A 22697-nucleotide genomic window follows, 5' to 3' on the forward strand; every position below is an offset into this window, starting at 1 on the left:
TATGACTGTATAACATTTCTGGAAGTATGTTTGTACTCAATGGCTATGTGAGCCCATCTCTATCAAGAGCGCACTGTGCCGTTTCAAATTGGGTAGGTCGGTTTCACAGAGGGAATTTAAGAGGCTTCTGGGATGATGGTGGCGGCTTCTTCAGTGTGCCATCTGGGTCTGCTGTATATGCGGCCACTACAGTTTTGGCTGAAGACTTGAGTTCCGCCAAGGGCCTGTTGTCTCAGGCTGGGGAGCAGTGTGCCTGGGTGTACCTGCCTCCGGCCTGTGGGTGGAGTCACAGAGAAGGTGGCACATAAACCGTTTGGAATTGAAAGTGGTGTCCTTAGCCCTACAAGCTTTTCGGTCAAAATTGGAGTGACAACATGTACTGATTCGAACCGACAACACGTCTGTGGTCTCGTACATTAATTGCCAGCACGGCGTGCATTCCAGAGCTCTATTCAAACAGGCAGCGAGTCTCCTGTTGTGAACGAACCAACAATTTCTCTCCATAAGAGCGGTGCACATCCCTGGCATCCTGAACCATGGAGCAGACATGCTTTCGAGGAATTGAGTTATTGGTGGCTCCCCCATGGCAAATACCCCTCAGGAAGGACCTGCTGTCTCAGGCGAATGGCACAATATCGCACCCCAGCCCTGAGCTGTGGAACCTTCATGTGTGGCCACTGCAGGCACGAGTGCTGAGCACACTTAAGGAGGTGTGCGCACCTTCTACCAGGCGCCTCAGTTGCCCTGCCTGCCTTATCTGCTGAGCCGTCTGCCTCGTGTGACGCTGATGCTCAAAGCGCTGTTTGCCCTTTTAGGGCTTTGCGAATGTATGTGGATCGATTGGCCACCTTTCGTCAGTCGGAGCAGCTGTTCATGTGCTTTTGTGGTTGTAATAAGGGACGTGTTATAACCAGCTATGCAGTAGTTACCATGGCTGCTAACTCTGTGTTATGGTTTATGAGGTTTATGGTTGTCACCGCTAACGCTGTCGACTCTGTGTTTAACTCTCGTGCTTGAGTGCTCATTGTGTTGTGTCTGCCCTATTCAGTGGATCCTTCGCATGCATTGCATGAAGATACGCAAATTTTGTTAGGCTCGGAGCAGATGTTTCATTGGTCTAATTCCGCTTATCAGATGCGACTACTCTTAGCGATGCGGCTATTGGCTAGAACTATCTTGCTTATGTGTGGGTGTGATTGACCCCGTTCAGGGCTTACCTTCACTGCTCTCACGGTGGGATTTTATACAGTTCCCATACACATCTTAGCTGACGTAATGTTGAGTTACCGCCTTGAAAGGGAACATTTCCGGTTACTATCGTAACCTTGATTCCCTGAGAGACGGGAACAAGAAATTACATTAGCAGCCATGGTTGCTGTTTGATCAGTTGTGCTAGCATTCAGTCGTGATTCTGACGTAATTTTTGCACCCATGCATTTTATACTGCCCGGAAGGGTGCTTGTGAGTGGCCGCTATGCACCCTGTATGTGCACTTCTGCTGAGCCCACAACATACATTGGGATATTTATATACATACATTAGGATTTTAAAAGGCTAGAATTTTTTACTTTTAGTTTTTGATTTTAAACATTTCATATAAATTCACTCATGCTTTTATGTGAGCTCTGTGTGAAATCTTTCAAAATCATTTGATCTCCCAGCTGTATGTTCCTCTCCCTTGATGCTGTTGATCTAGGAAAGACTCAACAAGTCTAGTGCATAAAAGGCAGCATGGGTCATCGCACGTGAGCATATGTAGATTGTGTTTCAGTGAGAAGCAGTTTAGAGCTTTTGGAGATACAAATAGCATGATCAGAAGTCTTTATGTGGTTATGCATATATTGCACTTTATATGAAAGAACAGAGAAGAATGCTCTGATTGGAATTTGATGGTTCTTCATATTATTTCCCAATGAATCTTACAACAATGAACCAAAGCGATGTCTGTCAGGAATATTCATGTCCAGAGAGATCTGTTTCTTTTTCTGTCTATGTGATTCTGTATGCGGCTGCAGCAGCTGTGTCTCTTCTGACCGTGTGTGGAAACCTGCTGGTCATCATCTCTGTTAGTCACTTCAAGCAGCTCCACACACCTGCAAACATCCTCATCCTCTCTTTGGCTGTGTCTGATCTTCTAGTTGGAGTTTTTGTGATGCCACTGCATTTGTCTTGGGTCATTGAATCATGTTGGATTTCTGGACCACTGATGTGCGCTGCTTTAAAAATTGTGAATAGTCAAGCAACAAGTGTGTCTGTTCATACTGTGGCTCTGATTGCAATTGATCGGTTTTTGGCTTTAAGTTCTCCTTTTCTTTACTCTGAGAAGATCTCACCCACTGTCACCTGCATAGCAACTTTATTTAACTGGCTGTTTTCACTCCTTTATAACTTTACTCTTCTTTTTGTTAATGAAAACTTCAATGATGTCACATGTCCAGAAATATGTATTGTTATTATAGATGTGGTTTCGTCATTTATTGACCTCATAGTTGTGTTTCTTATGCCTTGTACAATCATTATAATATTATACACTCATGTTTTTGTCATTGCTAAGAAACATGCGACTGCTATAAGAGCTCTTCAGATTCACAACAGAACAGGATCCTCCAAAAACAGAGTCGGTGACAAATCAGGACAAAAAGCTGCCATACTGCTAGGGATTCTGGTCGTTGTATTTCTTCTGTGTTTACTGCCGTATTTTATTTGTACTTTAGTGATTCCATACAGTGATGATGATTTGTTTCATGTCAGAGATGTTACCGTAACGATTTTCTTCCTGAACTCCACCATTAATCCCATCATTTATGCTTTATTCTATCCCTGGTTTCAAAAAAGCTTAAAATTAATTTTCACATTTAAAGTGTTTAATAAAGACTCATCCTTGATGAATGTGCTTTAACTCACTGAATGTAAGACACTATGCTTTTTTTGTCCTGATCTTTGCATATAGGCAAATGCTTTTGCTGCATAATTTTATTTTGTCATATATTAAACTTGACTGTGACAGCATGGATATTGTTTTTAATTATGCCAGTATACTGTATAACAATGATAGTGGGGGATTTTCTTTTCCTTTATGTAATTTGTATATATCTCTTGTTATCTTTAATGTTTTGTTTGTAATAAACAGAAATGCAAAACATAAATAAAACTTTTAACGCAAAGGCAAATTGCGTGTAAAAAGTAACATACATACATAACAGGGCATTTTTTAGACCAACAAATATTGAAATAGATAATTTCTTTAAAATTATAGCATAAAAAACGTGTGACAATTGCCTCAATCTGACATTTAAAAATAAATGTTCTTTTCTCTTTGGTCTTATAAAATCTACTTTTCATTAGAGTTAACCATTTTCTAAAAGTATACTAATTAGAATATATTGTGTTTAGCCAACAAATTTCACAAAAAATATGATGCTTATAATTTGGTCTCAAAAACTGTTTGAGAAATATAGTTTCTTCTAATTGTGATACATGCATAAATGTATACTAATTTGTAATATAAAATGATATAAACATCGCTATATAAATGTTAAATGTGATGTCAATTTGTGTAATACTTTAAAATAATATTGAGCTTGAGCAATTAATGGCATGGAGCTTTACACACAGTTCTCAACGTCAACAGCGCCAAAACTTCACCAGTAGCACCAACCCAGCAGAGGGCGCCATTTCTTCCTTATCCGCCACAAACATCAGTAAACCGAAACGAGTGGAATGCCTATGGTGGAATGCTTCAAGTCGGTGTGATTTATGTCTATCTCCACTAGAGGGCGCTTGGTGGACAGAAAAGTTTAATCCTCCATTGAGTCCCATTCAAATCTCAGGATGTTTTTGCCTTACTGAGAGTGTTTGCAAACTAAAATTACAATCCTTTAAATATATTAATTCTCAGGGTTGGGATCTGTAATAAACAGTGAAATCCACTGCAGGCGTCACTGTATAATAATTCAATAAATTATGTTCCCTGTAAACACAAAGTACGTGGCTTTGACTCGCTGCTGGTTCATCATAGCGAAACATTAATATCCACTTACACGAAGATAAAGATTATCAGCTATTAAAAGGCAGTTATAAAAGTTAAATGTGGCCAGAGATAGTTTATACAACAGAGAATGACGGGTAGTTTTGTCGCACAATTGTCCCCTCACAAACCAGATAAATGAGTTGCGATTATGCTTTTTCTTTTTCTTTTAAGTACACAAAATAAACAAATTATTATTTAATTGACATGAACTTAAAATGTTAAGTCGCCTATTTAAGAAAGGAAAGAGTTCCAAACTGGAAATTACAAATTAACGATCGTTCCAAAATGACTGGATCAAACCACACCCCTATGTTTATAGCTATTTAGTTTTGTTTTGGAACATTGTCTGCTAGATTTACAACATAAACCCAAACCGTATCTTAAGTTGCTCACGAATGTCACGTGACTTCCTTACAGTTAAGTCCCGCCCATTTCTGCCAACCAGTTTGCTTATAAGTTCTCTTCTAGTTCGTTATTTAACTCCAGGAACTTCATCACGGTGGCGAAACTTTCAACGAATGTTTGAAGAGTTTCTGCTTCGGAATCCGAGCAGCGGATGAACATAGTTCAATGCAATATGGGAAGTTTATTCAATAGCCTTTAAACTCAGGTAACATGGCATTAATCTGTCTTGTAAAGTAAGTATTTAATTACAACAGAGTTTGACATGTTTGACAACAGTTCATTCAGCATGAATGAATGAGTCTTTCAGTCTCTGAACGCGGTTGAATCGAGCGAAAATGGAATCGAAGTCAGTGGACGGAGAAGTGAATGATAATACATATTTCCCCAAAACAGATTCGGCTGATGCTAAGGTGACTTTTGAACAGCGCAACACACCGCCGGAAACGCGTTTATATAAAAAGAGATGGGTCATAGTGTTTTTATTCAGCTCGTATTCGCTGTGTAACTCCTATCAATGGATACAATACGGAATCATCAACAATATCTTCATGCGCTTCTACAGCGTGGACTCTTTCACCATTGACTGGATGTCCATGATTTATATGTTGACGTACATTCCGCTTATTTTCCCCGTCTCGTGGCTCTTGGATAAAAAAGGGCTGAGGGTCATCGCGCTCGTAGCCGCAGCTCTGAATTGCACGGGCACGTGGATCAAGGTGGCCAGCGCGAGACCGGACCTTTTCCCGGTGACATTTTTGGGTCAGTTCATATGCTCAGTGGCTCAGGTGTTTATCCTCGGGATGCCCTCCCGCATCGCATCAGTGTGGTTCGGATCGGAAGAAGTGTCCACTGCGTGCTCCATCGGGGTCTTCGGAAATCAGGTGGGTTTCAATAAAATAGTAATAATAATAATAATAATAATTGCAGGCCGCTCATTTAAATCATGTGCTGTTAAATCTAAAGTGTGACATTTTTGTGGCATTAAACGTAAAAATAATGACTGTTTCCACACAGGTATTTTGTACACGCCCCCTTTGCTGTTGGTTGGCAAACAGATAGTCCCGCCCATAATCGCTCGTCATTCTTTGAGCCAATGTTTGCACATTTAATTCGGTTTAAACTGCTTTTTTTCTCTTCTTTTCTTTTTTTTATTTGTAAATTAATTTCATGATCTATTTTATTTAATCTATCTTATAAAACTGAAATATTATTGCAATTTAAAACAATTGTTTTCTGTTTTAATATATTTTAAAATAATAGATCACATGATGCAAAGCTAAATTTTCATCAGCATCACTACTCCAGTGATCAGTGTTACATGATCCTTCAGAAATCATTCAAATATACTGAATTATTATCAATATCAGAAACCATTTTGCTTTTATAAATATATATATATATATATATATATATATATATATATATATATATATATATATATATATATATATATATATATATATATATATATATATATATATATATATATATATATATATATATATATATATATATATGAAGGTTTAAAGGTTTGGGGTCAGTAATGTTTATTTATTATTTTTTTAAAGAAATGAATGCTTAATTCACATTTAAATGGTAAAGAAATGTTTTATTAATGTACAATCTGCCTGTCAACTAAATAAATAAAATAAAATAAATTCAGCAAGGATGTGCTAAATGGATAAATTATCACTGGTTCCAAAATATATATAATATTTTTTTTTTTAAACACTTGAATTATTTTTTTTGAAAGTGAATTCTTTAAAACACATCAAACATTTTACTGATCACGAACTTTTGTGCATATATATATATATATATATGTGTGTGTATATATGTATATTATTATTATTATTATTTATTTTTTCATAGTTAACACATTTTTATTTGTATTTATTATTTTATTTCAAAACGTTTAATTGGGTCCCTGGGACCCAGTTTAAAAAACCCTGTTTTAAGCCAACAAAAATGTAGTACGAGCACAGGGAGAAACAAAGTTGTTAATAAATACCAGTAGTGTTTTAATGTGCAACCACATAATTGCATGCCACTTTTGAGTCTTTAGAATCCAAGTATTAAATGGAACAGGCCTTTGCTAGTTCCCAAATTTATATTCACACTGTACTGATTGATTGGCAAAAGAGAAAACTAGGAAGTGGAGTGAAACCAAGCGAGTGCAGTTAAAAAAAAAGCCCAGCTATGTTTGAAATCAAGCCTAGCTCGAGAGGTCACATGACATTCATGTTTTTGATGTAATCTCAGAAATGTCTGTTTTCCTTTAGTTGGGGATCGCCATAGGCTTCCTCGTTCCTCCTATGCTGGTTCCTAATGTGGACGATCTGGACGAGTTAGCGGCTCACATCAGAGTCATGTTCTACATCACGGCCGGAGTGGCCACCTTCCTGTTTGTGTTGGTTGTCATTGGTAAGAGCAATCAGTCTCAGTTACATTATTTCATTCCAAAAGCATGCAATATAATTAAGATGCCTTAGATGATATCTTTTTTCCAAATTAATTCCCGTCTTTCACAGAGATAACAGTTTATCATGTTATCTTGGCAGCATGGTTCAATTAAATCGACATGGGGAGGTGCTGCCTATGTAGAGAGTTTCAGTCATTTAAGGGATTCAGTGAAGATTAGGATGTTGTCTTAGAAGGCAGCTGTCAATGTTGGTAGAATAAAGCGAGACTGGTCTTTTAGTGTCTTTCTGTTCCTCTTTTTGATGAGTCTTATGCTGTTCTTCTTCCTGGATGCACATAGACAAATTTTGTGTATCGTTTATACACATACAAACCTAACATATAAATGATTGTCTGTTGGCACATAATGCCTGTCATTTTGTTAGGCTGTTTGTACAAGTGTAAATGGAGTTATGATTATCTGACACTTACCCCAAATGACAGAAAGGGAAATAATTATGTGCTTTTCATTCCGCTGTTTAAATGCTGAGCTGCCCATTTTTATCTTGACAAGGCCAAAAAACCTCCTGTCACATTCTGAGCAACACTCACGTGGATTTAGTTCTGTTCTCACAAGCAAAAAATAATGTCTAGATAATTGAAAAAGAGGAAATCGCAAGACATTTTAAAGTTTTAAAGGTACAGTTCACCCAAAAATGTACACCCAATCTTTTTCTAAACCTGTATGCATTTTTCATTAATTAAACACAAAAGTATTTTTTTTGGAGAGCAAATGCCCTGTTAAGCATTAAGTCGTTCAATACAAGCAACATGAAAGTTGTGCATACTATTTTTATCCTATATTTAAAGTCTGATGGTCATAGTCATGTGTTGTACTTTCATAATGCTTTTTGTAATTGTTTGAATTCCCTTCCTATTTACTTTCATTGAATGGGAATGTACACATGGGGTTTTCTGCTAAACACCCCCTTCTGTGTTCAGTGCAATAAAGAAAGTCATGTTGGGGAGTTAAATGATGACAATTGTTATTTTTGGGTGAACTGTTCTACTGATTTCCCTCAAAATTACCACTTCAGCTGTAACACTATTAAAGAAACAAGCACATCAGATTATAGTGTTTCTGTTTTATAGCTCTAAAACTTAAATCCTGCGGCAAAGATTGTAATATTTAGAGTATGTTTGATGGAGCAAATATCGCAGAGTTCAGTAACCCGCCGTTTTGGGGACAGCGGGCTAACTTTTACTCCAACACAAACATGCACAGATGTCAAAACATTCAATTCAAGGAGATTTCCACCCAGATGCCCCTCTTGTATTAAACACACCAACATAACTGACTTTTATTTTGTTCTTTAGATTTATAGTTTTGGAACTTCTTATTTCTAATGTTTAAACTATCAAACATATTACCTTTTATGCCAAAACCTCGCAATCTTGGACACTTTCTTTTTTCACAATACATTCTGGGAATGCCATAATGCAATATAATGATATTGTGTGCTATTTTAGTAATATTTACACACAATTATACTACTTATTAATACAGTTTTCATTTGTTTAGTTTTCATTTCATTTTCAAATTTTTGTTTAACATTTAACAGTTTAATAATTTAATCTAATTTTTTAATCTCCATTTTTATGCATAATTTTTATTCGTTTTTAAAATATTATTTCTGTTTAGCTTCAATTTATTTCAATACAATACAATACTTCAGCTTCAACTTATTTCAGTTAGTATTTCAAATAGTTATTTCACTTTTTTCAGTGAGTTTTTCATTTTATTTCAGCCTTATTCCAATTACCGGAAGAAAAAAAAAGCTGGCAGCTCTTCATTGTTTTGAACAGAGCTGTCTAGTTACACCAAGAAGCTGAACTCAGATCAGTGTCGATCTTCTATTTTGTCATTTTCGGACAGAAACCTAATATGTCCGAAACTACTTTTATAGAAAAACCCTTTAGTTTTTAAAAATAAATAAACACTGCATCGTCAAAGTTGGTATTGTTGCTTTACATATGGTCAGATACTTTCGTGTGCCGTTATATTATTAACATTTGACCAAAATCAGATTTTGTTGAAATGAAGTTACATTGGAGTTACATTTTGGCCAAAATCTCATGTTATAAGAAATTAAGTGCTAAGCCAAGGCTATTTACGACCGAACTGGCTATGACTTAACTAAAACACTCTTCTCCGCTCCTTAGTACAGCATTTTCTTTACTCAAGATACGCAAGTCTAATGTTTGATGTATCTAATTCAAACAACCAGTTCTTTATTTACCTTTCATTGCAAACAAGCAGGGACCGTCCACAAACTGTGCGGTAATTCATTCTATGAGATCTTACCGAGTTTGAGGATCCTATGGAGTTAAAAGGATCAGTCACAAGCTCTTTTTAATACTTTTTATTGGCCACATATATATAAAACCCACATACAGGTGTAAAGAGTGAACAATAGCATTGATTTATATAAAGATATATATGGATATATGAGGCTTCTGCCAGCCAATGTTTGTGTTTTATGTTCTCATCAGTGTTTCAGGAGCGTCCGGAGATCCCTCCCACCCATGCACAAGCTGTGGCTCGGAGGATCTCTCCAGAGAGCTACTCATATACAGCATCGATCCTCAGGCTGCTCCGTAACAAAGCCTTCATGCTCCTCGTCATCACTTATGGTGAATGTCTTACTCTGCTGCGCACAACAGATCCATTCAGGACCTCAAACTGTGGTGCATTATGCTTGCTGCCATTCAAACAGACAGTCGTAGTTTGTAACTGAGAACATTAGCATGAATAGTTCTATAGTCAGTGGTTTTGCTCAAGTCCTGTAAGCAGGACTGTTATTGCTCATACATGGGGTTTGTGATTTGAACAAGATCCTAACGACTATTAAACTTCATAACTTATTATAACCTACATGAATGATCACACAGGTGCTGTTATTTGCATAGTCAAATGGGGCACTGTAAAAAAAGTTTAAAAAAAATGCACAATGAGGGGACATGATTGTTATATTATATTATTGATTATTGCAAGTAGGATTCTGGTGCCAGAAAGGTAGTTATGGGCCAAATTGCATAGCAGCTTCAGTCATGTTAACTTCCATTTCTCTCTAAAATAAAATATTATTTACATCATATTTTAGTAGATGGCTGTGGATTTGATGTTATACATTTAAATTCGATGTATTTTGTAATATTTTAAAAACTTGGGGCCAGTATGGAGTCATTTTTTATATTTTAATAGTTTTATTAATCAAGTATGCATTAAATTGATCAAGATCAAGTGACAGTAAAGACATTTATAATGTTACGGAATATTTCTGTCTCCAATAAATGCTGTTCTTTTGAACTTTCTATTTATCAAAGAATTCAGGTGTGGGGGGCTGAATCAAGGTTTTCACAAAGATATGAAGCAACTCTTTTCAATATTGATGATGATGATGATAAATAGGGATGCAAATAGGGCCAATACTGAGCTCCTGTACTCGTTACAATGCCCCGATTCTAAACACAGATACTAATACTCATTTGGTTTCTGTACCCAATAATTAAAAAATGTACAAATGAAATAAAAAAATATATATCATTACTCTGTATGATTTATAGTCTTTAAGCTTGATTTCATCCTTCAGTAATTGATTGGATCATTGGAAGTTAGGCAAGCGTTGCTAATAAAATGGAGACAGAAACAAGACATACCCTGATTACTCTGCCCTTCATGCCTTGGAACATGACAGGAAGAGAAGAGAAGTCGTTTTCGAGAGGGGAGGGAAGGTTAACACATTTGATTAAGGATTATGAGGGCACACAAACTTTTTAAAAATAATAAAGTGCACAGATAAATCATTTAGAATAGATACTACAATATTACATATAAAAATAAGAATTGTACATTTTGATTTCATGGCGACTTTAATTTGCATGATTCTGAAAAAGTAAAAATCAAGAACTAAACAGAAATAGTCATAACTTGACTGGCATGAACTATGTTAAAACTTAGTTTATGATCTATCCACACACATACACACCTGTGCAACACTTGCATGAGAAGCGTGTAGCTGCATTTAACCTGGCTGAACATTGACAGAAATAATCCTGCAGGAATGCAGAGCTCTTTATATCTTTACAGCTGCTTCAGAAATGTGAAGACATTTATTGCTTACTAGATAAACACCAAAACAGCTGTCTGCCAAGCTACTTTTATTTTCATTTCAAGTTTAAGCTTTTAGCATGTTTATGTTTTTGACTTCATCTGTTTTTCTTCATCAGGGCTGAATGTCGGCTGTTTCTATGCTGTCAGTACGCTTCTCAACCAAATGATCATTGAACACTATCCTGTAAGTCCCAACCACCTCCTATCCAGCCAATCACGAGAGCGGGTCAATATCTGAATTGAATTTTTTTTTTTTAGCATTATTGGTGGCTCTTGATACGTGTTATTATTTGTTTATCCAGAAAATCTAATCTTAGTCTGCACTAACAAAGTGCGATCACATTCAACCACAGCTGTCAGTGTTCTAGACTGTTTGTTCTGCCTCTGGATATATAATAATAATAATAATAATTCATTACATTTATTTATATAGATTGGATATATAGTCCAATCAGAGACAAGTCACGTTCTGTGGAATAACACCCCATTTGGGAGACACCCCTCGCTGCAGAGTGTAGCTCGGTGACGTCTCATACATACGTCAAGTATGTGACGTAAGGTATGTCTATAACACAATATAGCCGTCATAAATCACAATTTAAAGTCATCGACTCAAGTGGTGAAGCTGGTTAAAAGTGTGTCGTTCACAATTTGATGCAGTCGACCCGGGTTTGAATCTGTCTTTTGACTACGTTTTTTTCTCCCTTTTCAAATTTCAAATCACATCAGAAAAGCATTTATTTTAAATAAAAATTAAGGAAATAATCAAAAAGTTGTGAGGGATTGTTTTTTAGTGTCCCAATAAGGTGCCATTAATTTAATAATTTGAATTAAAATTATAATTTACACTCAAGTTATTATTGGATACTGTTTTATAATGTACTACAATACTGGGTTGCAGATAATTGCTACTATTTGCAATAAGAAGTATAAATAGAATATATAGCTATTTGGACTTGCGTAGTGTATTGCCTTTTCTTATTTTAATCTTTCCTCTGCCATGGTACTTTATCTATTTATTAACCATAATTTTGGACATTTATTCTTTTGCTTTGGCAATTCTGCATGTAAAACATTTAAGCCAATAAAGTAGTTTTAAGTTCAATTGACTACATACAGTATATTTTCAGTATATTTCCCATTGTATGCATGGTGCTTCCAAAAAAGCAAACTGATTCAAAGAACAAAACATACTGTAAAATATAATTGTATATACAAATATAGATTAATACTGTAGACATGACACAAGAAAAAAAAATCTACTCATTCTGAAATTCACCTCCATCGCTGATAAAACAATCAGCCGAGCAGTAGCCCTCAAATTCTTTAAATGAATAAAACCCACGCAGGTCTCCCCTCCTGCCATTCCCCACATACCCAGGTGGGCACTGGGCAGTCTTTAAATATCTCACTGAAACCCTAGTTGTATTGTGCAGAGAATACATTTCAGTTCATGACACCTAATTTACATAAAAGAACAAACAATATTAAAGCAGTATTAAATAATTTAGAAGAAAGGCAGAAGAGCTATACAAGGAAAATATTTTAAATGTATTTTTAAAATGGTGTTGGAAAAAGTGTTATTTGCTTTGTCTGTAAAGTACTTAAGATGTTTAATTTATAACCAGCATTAACATCAACTAAATTAATAAAGTTGGTCAAGTAAAAATTTACATAATACAGTCTATCAGAGAAAGAAAAACAGATAGTTGAGAGGAGACAGACAGACAGATGAAAAGAGACAGACACTAAAACTTTTTACAGTACTCACTACATGCTAAGGAGTTAAAGAACTATCCTGCCACATGAAGTGGGTCTCTTCTCTGAATTTCTTCTCCCTGACAATATCCCTAAAAAGTCATATGAAGTCACATGAAGGTACATTTTAGAGGTAACCCTTTACAATAAGGTGTCATTGGTAAACACTAGTTAATGTATTAATTAACATGAACTAACAATGAACAATACATGAGTTACAGTATCTATTCATCTTTGATAATGTTAGTTAATGAAAAAGATAAAAAAAACAAATATGATCTTTTTTTGCATGCAACCATCAATGGCATTATTTATATTAATAAAGTCTTTCTGCTCTATTTTAAGACCTCTTTAAAAGCAAATTTTTAGGCGAAATAAGACTTAAAGACCAGTACTTTGAATACCAAATCATAAAACATGTCATAAATGTTTGAAATCGCACACATTTGCAATGACACACTCTGATTATGACCAAAACATCCTTACAATTAAAAGCCATTTACACAAACTCACATTTTTAAGAAAATAAAAGTTATTAAATGTTTTGTTTTTTTTACTTTACTGCCACCGAATCTTAAATCCACCATACCTTACGAACATCCGGAAGTGAATGAACCTGGACATGCGCATTAATGCCAGTCAGTACATCACACATGCGTATTTACGGTAAATGTATATACGTGACGTCACCACGTTACTTTTCATAGAGTCTGCAGTGAGGATTACTTTCCTTTTGGGTGATTTCACTCTAGCCGAGAATCGCCCAGACTGTTCTTAGGGATATGCCGGTATCAATCGATTAATTGCTCATGCTTTTATCACGATAAACGATATTATCACGGTGTTGAAATTAAGTGTTGTTGTTCATTTTGACCAGTTGATGGGAATAGTATTGTTAAAATGCATTCCAAATTCGGAATAATCTGTAATAAATAATTATTTACGGCATTTAGAAGTGCCCACAATAACAATATTGTGCATATTCATTAACGTGATATATCGCATTACCAAATACCGGCACATATTAAAAATTCTATATTAAAATTCTTTTGCAATTCGCTTGTTAAGTCTGACATCACGTAGCACCGCGTCCGTGTCCAAACGCTCTTTCAGATACCACGAGAAAAACAACAAAAGTTGCTAATATAAACTCACAATGTGATATAATACTACAGAAAAGTTATAATCCTAACCTTTTAACTCCATACCGAAGACCCAGATACCCAGACAATGAAAATATAAATAAATATAAAAATTATTTGTGTTTGAGATGCTGTGAGCACGGAGACTGTAGTGTACAACGTAAGTTTAGCTTAACATTTAGCTTAAATGATTTATTATGCTTAAATGGTTTAGCTTAATATGAATAGACAGTGCTCATAAACCGCTGCTGAGGGCATATTCTGAAGTGAAGTGAGAAGAGGCTTGGACCCGAAAATAGTGCTTCTTACATCATCACTTAACAACCAAATACAATCTCTATGAGTTCCGAAAGGACTAGCACTAAAATGCTTTAGTCATCATACATAACCTTCACTTGTGCAGTGATTGGTGGGAACAAATATACCTCTACTAATAAGAAATATGAAGTTAGGACTTGTCTTTATGGGCTGAATAAAGCAAACCAGTATCTCACCAGAAAGGTTTTGATGGATGACGATTGTAATGGAGATAAAGACGATTACAGTGACATACAGCAATCGTACAATATTAGATGCACAAGTCTAATAGTCGAGTTAGACCTTTGAGTTATCATTCATTTGCAAACAAACAGACCGTGTTTGTGCATTCTCTGAAAGCTTTTTGCAAAAGCACATTTCAGTATGGTTGCATGTCTGACAAGTGTTTTATTATGGACACTCATAGAAGCATGCACAAAACACTCACTCTGATCGACACATTTGACAAACTCCGAATGTTATTTACTTTTTGAAACTGTGTTTTGCTCTGTTTAATAATTCTGAATGGACCCATGTATATCTACATACAGTCAGGTTATTGTGACTGGTATAGTGGTCTGTTGGCGCCTCCGTGTGCTTCTGTTTGGTATTGCAGCTTGACTTGTAATTATTTATATTTGTATTAACAATGCTCTAAACAAATGTATAATTTATTATTTTTCTCAAAATATTTGTTGTTGCACTGTATACATAAATTGTGAATTATTATGAATATTTTAAAAAGATTAAAATTATCTTCAGAGCAGCTTGAATAAAATTTAGTTTATTTATTTAAAATGCTTCAGGTCTTAATACTTTTCCTTTTTTTTTATACTGGGGTAAATCATGCTGGGATGTATGCTAAAATTACTGGATGTAGTATCCACCAGCCACCACAGGAATGCGTGTGAAACTTTCTCTGCTTTGAACAGGGAGAGGAGGTGAACGCCGGCAGGATCGGCCTCACCATCGTGATCGCTGGCATGGTGGGATCTCTCATCTGTGGGATCTGGTTAGACCGATCGAAGACATACAAGTAAGAGGCTAGACTTTAATCTCAAATGCTTCCCCCAAGCGAGTCTGTTCATATGCTTTGGTTTAGTGTATTTGTCCAGGTGTTTGAATGACTGATCCATGAACCTAGACCTTGGTGACATTGTGTATTTGACCCCTCACAGCACGCCTTCCCCTCCTAGACATTGTGATGTTTCTTTTGTTCAGCAGAATGAAGGACAAAATGTCTTTAAGTGTAAAAACGTTCACGCACAATACTACACTGAAATGACAAATTATTAATATAGTTAATGAGTGTTTCTTGAACTTCAGACAATGTTGTGTCACTGGAGTTCGTTTGTTACTTTTTAAATTACTTTTCATGTGTTCACTATACCCTTCAAAAGTTAGTAAAATTTTATAAATGTTTTTGAAAAAAGTGCCTATTCCTATAAGGCTGCATTTATTGGATTAAAATAATTTAAAAAATTAATATTGTGGAGTATTATTACAAATTAATATAACTGTGTTCTATTTGAATATATTGTAAAATGTAATTTGTGATGCGCTGCTGAATTTTCAGCATCTTTACTCCAGTTTTCATTGTCACATGATCTTCAGAAATCATAATAATATGCTTATTTGCAAGAAATGTATTTATTATTATTACCAATGCCGTAAACAGTTGTGCTGTTTCATATTTCTGTTAAGAACAATTTTTTTTTTTTTCAGGATTCTTTGATAAATCACAATTTCAAAAGAACAGCGTTTATATAAAATAGAAATCTATCATAAATGTCTTCACTGTCACTTTCAATAAATTTAATGCATCTCTACTGAATAAAAATATTAAGACCCCAAACTTTTGAATGGTAGTGTAGATTTTGATTTGTTCAGTCTTCAAAATATGAAATACCATGATAAAAAATATAACATTTTTACAAACAACATTTTAAGAATAAATCATAATTTTATACATGCATCATTTTATTTTTATTATGTTAACATTATTGATATATTTTCTGTCACAAATTTTGACTGTCCCACACTTCCGTGCCGTCATTTCCAACAAAGCCAATTATTTTTTCACTAATGGTTTATAAAGTGCTCATATTTGACGAGACGCCAAGATAATTTATGTTAGATTCAGACTTCAGATGCTGTTTTACAAAATCAGCTGAAATGTTCTTGATCTGAATCTTGATCTTGATGAAAGATTTAACCTGTCCTATGTCTCTGTTATGTCATCTCGTGTCTCCACAGACAGACAACACTAGCCGTGTATCTGATGTCGCTTGTGGGTTTGGTGCTTTATGCTTCTACCTTGGATCTTGGTCACTTGTGGGTGGTCTTCATCACAGCAGGAACCCTCGGGTGCGGGAAGAGTTAAAATGGAAAACATTCTTTCTTTTTTGTTGTTATAGTTTGTTTCTGTTTTCTTTTGCAATATATGTGTTACAGTAAAACCGCTCTCTCTCTCTATATCTATCTCTATCTATGTTTTGTTTGTGTGTAATTTTACGCAGGTTCTTCATGACGGGTTACCTTCCCCTCGGTTTTGAGTTTGCTGTTGAATTGACTTACCCAGAGTCTGAAGGGACGTCTTCTGGACTTCTCAACTGCTCTGCACAGGTTTGCATGTGATATTTCATAATAATTTTTGTTGTTTATAAGAGTTGTGGCTTATTTTATATTGAGATTTATAGGATTTTATTGAGTTTATATGGAGTTACCAGCAATCCTAATGATTATGATTTCCTACTTCAGGTATTTGGGATCATATTTACAATCTGTCAGGGGAAAATCATGGACTCGTTTAATACCCTGGCTGGAAATCTCTTCCTGTGTGCCTTCCTGCTGATAGGAACCATCATTACAGGTGCAGATTGTTCAATACTCATCTACCTGAGTCTTTGTTCCTCTTTAATCGAGTATAGAACTTTTATTTAAGGGATTGTGAAACTATTTATTATTTTATAAACTATAGTTAATTTCTAATTAGTTAATGAGTTCATGCTCAAATGTTTTAGATGTTGTAAACTTGTATAATGTGTTAACTACAAGTTTGGTTGCTGTTATTTATATGGTTAGAATTACTGATTAATATTCAACTAATTTCCCAGGTAATTAAAGTTCATGGGAAGTAATTATATAGTCCTCCATATAACATTTATGCATAGAGGTACAAAGTTCAGTTACATTTAAACTTCGTTTGTCTGTTAACAAAGACCATCTCAAAGGACCAATCAGAATGATCTTCCACATTATTATTATTAGTAGTAGTAGTTTTTATTTTGTATAGTCTTTATTATTATCATTTTACTATTTTACGGTGAATATTTATTGCATTATCTAAATATTATAATATTTATTTAATTTTTGAGGGTGCAATATTTAATTGTAATAAAAATAATTTCCCAATTCATTAAAATAGAATTCATATAATAAATCAAAAAATAATATCTTTTTGATTTTTGGGATGAAATGTTACCTGGAAATGTGTTTTGATGGATTCATCAATTTTATACTCACTGTTCAGATGCTGATAAGATAGACTTGATCTTACAGGTTGCATCAGTCATTTTTAGTAGATAGTATGCTGAACATTAAAGCTGTAATTATGTGCATCTCATTGCGTTTCTGTTCTTTATCTCAGCTTGTATCAAGTCAGATCTGCGCAGACAATTGGCAAACCAGCAAGCACTGGCAGCTGTAAGTATCAAACCAGACTCGTCAGCAAAACATTTACACAATTGCACTTTACAATCAGATTAAGGTTTTCATGACCTTCCCATCCAGGATTAAGTTCATGTTTTGTGTTTTCTGCTAGTGTGTCTCTTGTCTGTCAGATTGATGCATCAGAAATCTTTTTTTGCCCCCTAACATAGATCCTAGAGAAAATGACACTCCTGTTGATTCTGTCTCACATTTCCATGTTGGTTTGTTTTAACCTGAACTCCAGTGTTCATTCAGAGGTGGTTTTGGTTTGATAGCTGTTATTTCAAACACCCACAGCAGGAACATGAATGTGTTCCTGCATATTCTCCAGGGTCTTTGGCCTCGAGCAGCTCCTGTGGAGCTTTTTAACTTTTAATTGTGTTGACAATCCAGCGCTGTGATATGATGACACACGAGAAATGCTCTTCGATTCACACCAGCTCTATAAACACATTTGATCCTGTTCTTCACCATCAGTCCTGCTCGTCTTTACACGCAATGTCATGTTTTCTTGACCCACACATCCCATTCACACTCTCCCATTATCCTGCTGTTTTTTCCACTTCATTGCCTCTTTCTCTTATAAACACTACACTATCATTCAAAAGTTTGGAATTGGTACTATTTTAGAAATAAAGCTCTTTGGCTCAAAAAGGCTGCATTTATTTGAGGAGGGAAAAAACAGTTGAATTTTGAATTAATATTACAATTCAAAATGACTGTTTTCTATGTGAATATATTGTAAAATGTAATTTATTCCCGTGATTAAAGACTGGAGTGATGGTGAAAATTCAGCTTTGGTGTCACATGATCCTTCAGAAATCATTCTAATAAACTGATTTCCTGCTCAAAAAACATTTCTAATTATTATACATTTTTGAAAACTGTTGTGATGCTTCACATTTTTAGTTTTTTTTTAAATAAATAGAAAAATAACAAACATTTTTGAAAAAGAAATCCGTTTTAACATTCTAAATTTCTTTGCTGTCACTTTTGATCAATTTAATGCATTCCTGCTGAATAAAGTATTAATTTCTTTAAAAACCAAAACAATCATACTCTCCCCATTCCTCTTTTTCTACTCATCCTGTTCTCCCTTTTCCATTTTTACACTTACTACATTCTATTTTCCACTCATCATGATTGGATGTTTTTAACTCAACCTTTTATTCCTCTGATCATCTCATTCTCCTATCTAGTTTCCTATCTGTCCAAATCCATTCATGTTTACAGATCTGTGTGTGTGTGTGTGTGTGTGCGTGTGTGTGTGTCTGCAGGCAGCATTGTGCAGGTCAGACGTTCAAGGATCACAGTTGGACGTCTCTCCTCCCCTTAACACACATGTGATCAATCAATCACCGCATGATTTTATTGCTCACGGTGGTTCAGGTATGAGATGCACATGCTTTCAGCCCTTCTGATTCACACTCCGTGAAACCCGCTTATCACTGAGATCGCCTAAAAAGTGCTTTTGATTCTCTCAGAGTCCAATGTTTATGATTTTTGCCTGATCTATCTGAACACTTCACCCTTGAGCTTTGTACGTGTTCATTGTAGTTTGGTTGTTTGATGTGTGCTAACATTTATCATTCATTTAATCACTAACATACTAACTGTGGGTGTGTGCATGAAACTGGTTTGTGGCCAACAGGGGGCGCCGTTTTCTGTGAAATCTGTTACTAGAGATGTGTTTTGCGTTTGCAGGTCCGTATGGAAGCATCAGTGGCAGAAGCTTTTGAAGCCAAACTCTAACCTGATCGCAGGACGGATCGAGTGTGTGTGTGTGTGTGTGTGTGTGTGTGTGTGTGTGTGTGTGTGTGTGTGTGTTTGTATTTGAATTAAGTCCAGTGTTTATACCAGCCAGGGAATGATCAGGTGTTTGTTTGTATGGTGTGATCATTTCTTTGTTTACTTGATCACTAATCATCTCAAGTAGGATATATTCTAATTATTTCACTAGTTTATCAATTGATTATTTAAATTATTGTTAACATTTCAAATGTCTTATTTCTCTATAAACTACTTTGCATTGAGAGTTTTGGGGAAAAAATCCTACGATAAATGTGGAGCATTTCATGAACTTCATAGAAACCAAAGTTCAACACATTTAAAAATACTGTGTTGGTTTCAATCAGTGCAGTAATGAGTACTGAATAACTTTCTTTATTTTTATACAGTTTTCGTTTTGACCCTAATTAAAATAAAATAAAAAGTCCATCTGAATAAATTGTAATAAATAAAACAAATCTAACCTATAAAGCACATTACTGTTTTTTTTATTTTTAAAATGTAAAAAAAAAAAAAAAAAGTTTTGTAAAATGTTTTCGTATCATTACTATCTGCCTACCTAACACTGAATAATACAATGCCATGCTTCAGTAACACCCATAATTTTATTAATATTATTACAATTAATGGCAATCATAATTTGTATTATTTTAAAGGGAATTATAGTTTATATAGTTCTATGTTTTTGTGAAATTATATATACAATTATAATAAAATGTAATGAAATATTAAATAAAATATATTACAGTGCAAATATAATTAATAATATAATGTTATAGAATTATTGTAGAATTATACATTATATTAAATTATATTTGATAAAATATTATTATTATATAAAAAATATTACAATAATTAGTAAGCAGTTTATTATTTTAGCTTTATATATATATATATATTACAATAATTAATTAAATTAACTATAATTTTACTATAGGTATCTATGATTACTATTTATGGTAATCATGATTAAGAGCATTCCCATTCATAGAAATCATACGTTTTATTTTCTTTACATTTTATATTTTAATAATATATGTATATAATCTCTCAAATTTGAAAAATAAAACACAGTAGACCTTATCCATAAATATTTTAATGCAGTGAACAGCATTTAAATGACAGCATTTGCGATATACGTAAAAAAAAAAAAAAAAGACATCTTGCTTCACAATTTTATAACAGCATTTAATATATTTATCAAACTGTATAATAATTTTAAGTATCAAAATTGAAAGAAAAAAAAACCCGCAGTAACGTCCCATACACATTCCAAACAAAGTTAAAAACAGCTTAACATATTTACTCCTCTGACAACTTTCTGAGACGAGTGCATTTGAAAGGGCATTTGAGATGAATGAAACAGCAGCAGCAGCACGTCATCACTTCAGATTCTCTTTGAGAGTCTGCCTGAGCTCCCTGTTGTTTAGATGGAGGTATTTATTCACCCAGCTGCGATACTTGTTCGTTTCTGATCTATAATCCACGTGTTTGGGTGCTCGTGACTGAAGCCCAGCGTGATGATGATGATGATATCAAAACTTCATCGTATGGCCTGCTGTTCTAAGGCACCTTCAGCTGTTTGATTGTCTGCAAGTGTCATCGTTCCCAATACACAAGCATTTGAGGCACACCTGTCCGAACACATCACAGCACTGGAAAATATCCTCCGTGGAAAGTCTTGAGGAAATGGTCTGAAATTGGAATAACGTTAATTGCAAAGGAATGATGTGGATTTTAGGGACTCTGACAGTCTGTATTATATTCACACCGTCTTCATAGTCTCCAACACTATAACGTTACCGACGACATTATGTTATAAACTATCGATAATGCACAAGCAAAAGTACAGGCACCTCAGTAGATTGTACCACAAAGAAGCATGGAACAATATCTATTTTAGATAAATTAGTAATATCATATTTATATTGATTTCAATTTACAGTGTGAGTTTACAAATATATATGTGGAAAATAAATTACACCGCTTTATCGCGTATCATATACAAACTATTAAATATTCATATCAGCGCCAGCTCATTAGCCAGTCACGTGATGCCCCATTATAGTCCTCATTCTTAAAGGGACAGTTCACACAAAATAATAATGCTAATAATAATTCCGGCAACGTTTAAAACCTGGAAAGAGCCATTTAGAAATAGCTATAGCGCGAATGAAAACGAGTCTGTGATGGATGGACAGTTTTTTTTTAAGATGAAATGTATTTCGCTATTTAAAAAGTCCTACATCAATGTAATTTTCTAAATGTATAGTTGTTGTCTTTGTTTCGTGACTACGTTCTATCCCTCAATCGCAGGAAATGCTTCAATTCCCGCCAAAATTAAACATGGCGCTACCGTGAAGATAACCAAAACCTTTTTAGCATGGATGAAAGAAAATAATACAAGAATGTTCGGAATGTAATGATGGTGAGTAAAAGTTATATAATATTGATTTCTGGGGTAACTGCCCCTTAAATTAAAGCATATTTAAACTATCCAGAGGAAACTTTCCCTCTCAAGACATGTACAGTAATATAAACCTCTTTATAATAAGTTGATTGACATCTACATACCAATACAACACTTAGAACTTTAATAGGTTCTTATATGATAACTTGTAGATAGATATTATTGATTGCATTTATCGCTTGAGTTCTACTGTAAAATATGATTTGGTGTATTGCTCTTTGAGCACATTTTGATTTTTGAATGTCACCAGTTACTAAAAAGACGCTTTAAACACTGATATCTAAAGTAATACTTGAGAAATCTTGTCATGGTGTAATCCCATTGATATATGACACCAGAACAGAATTCATTAAGGCAAACTAATACTTCAGAAGGGTAAAATTGTTGTAAATTGAATAATTTTATGGTGCATTCTCCCTTAATGAGAAAACATGACCCTTTTAAAATCACAAAATTAATATTTGTCTCCTTGTTCTAAGAAATGGCTTGTTGTTATACAGGTATTAAAACCAGATGTTCGAG

General features: G+C 34.6%; 2 protein-coding genes across 4 annotated transcripts; both read left to right on the top strand.

Annotated features, from left to right (window-relative positions):
• Nucleotides 1-1846: 1846 nt before the first annotated feature.
• LOC113083461 (trace amine-associated receptor 13c-like) lies at nucleotides 1847-2899 on the top strand. The gene has a single exon (XM_026254516.1). It carries the CDS (start codon nucleotides 1913-1915, stop codon nucleotides 2897-2899), a length of 987 nt encoding a protein of 328 aa, XP_026110301.1. The 5' UTR covers nucleotides 1847-1912.
• Nucleotides 2900-4477: 1578 nt separating this feature from the next.
• LOC113083460 (feline leukemia virus subgroup C receptor-related protein 2-like) lies at nucleotides 4478-20074 on the top strand. Of its 3 annotated transcripts, none has more exons than XM_026254515.1 (11): nucleotides 4478-5316; nucleotides 6718-6859; nucleotides 9389-9529; nucleotides 11126-11193; nucleotides 15139-15242; nucleotides 16463-16573; nucleotides 16726-16831; nucleotides 16967-17078; nucleotides 17856-17911; nucleotides 19622-19718; nucleotides 19749-20074. In XM_026254515.1, exons 1-10 carry the CDS (start codon nucleotides 4771-4773, stop codon nucleotides 19667-19669), a joined length of 1434 nt encoding a protein of 477 aa, XP_026110300.1. In that variant the 5' UTR covers nucleotides 4478-4770; the 3' UTR covers nucleotides 19670-19718; nucleotides 19749-20074. The 3 variants fall into 3 exon arrangements, with proteins under 3 accessions (XP_026110300.1, XP_026110299.1, XP_026110298.1); XM_026254513.1 differs by adding an exon at nucleotides 19195-19306 and having other exon boundaries at nucleotides 4480-5316; nucleotides 19622-20074; XM_026254514.1 differs by having other exon boundaries at nucleotides 19622-20074.
• The last annotated feature ends 2623 nt before the right edge of the window (nucleotides 20075-22697 follow it).

This window comes from Carassius auratus, unplaced genomic scaffold (assembly GCF_003368295.1).
Source record: "Carassius auratus strain Wakin unplaced genomic scaffold, ASM336829v1 scaf_tig00038186, whole genome shotgun sequence".
NCBI classification, from domain to species: Eukaryota; Metazoa; Chordata; class Actinopteri; order Cypriniformes; family Cyprinidae; genus Carassius; species Carassius auratus.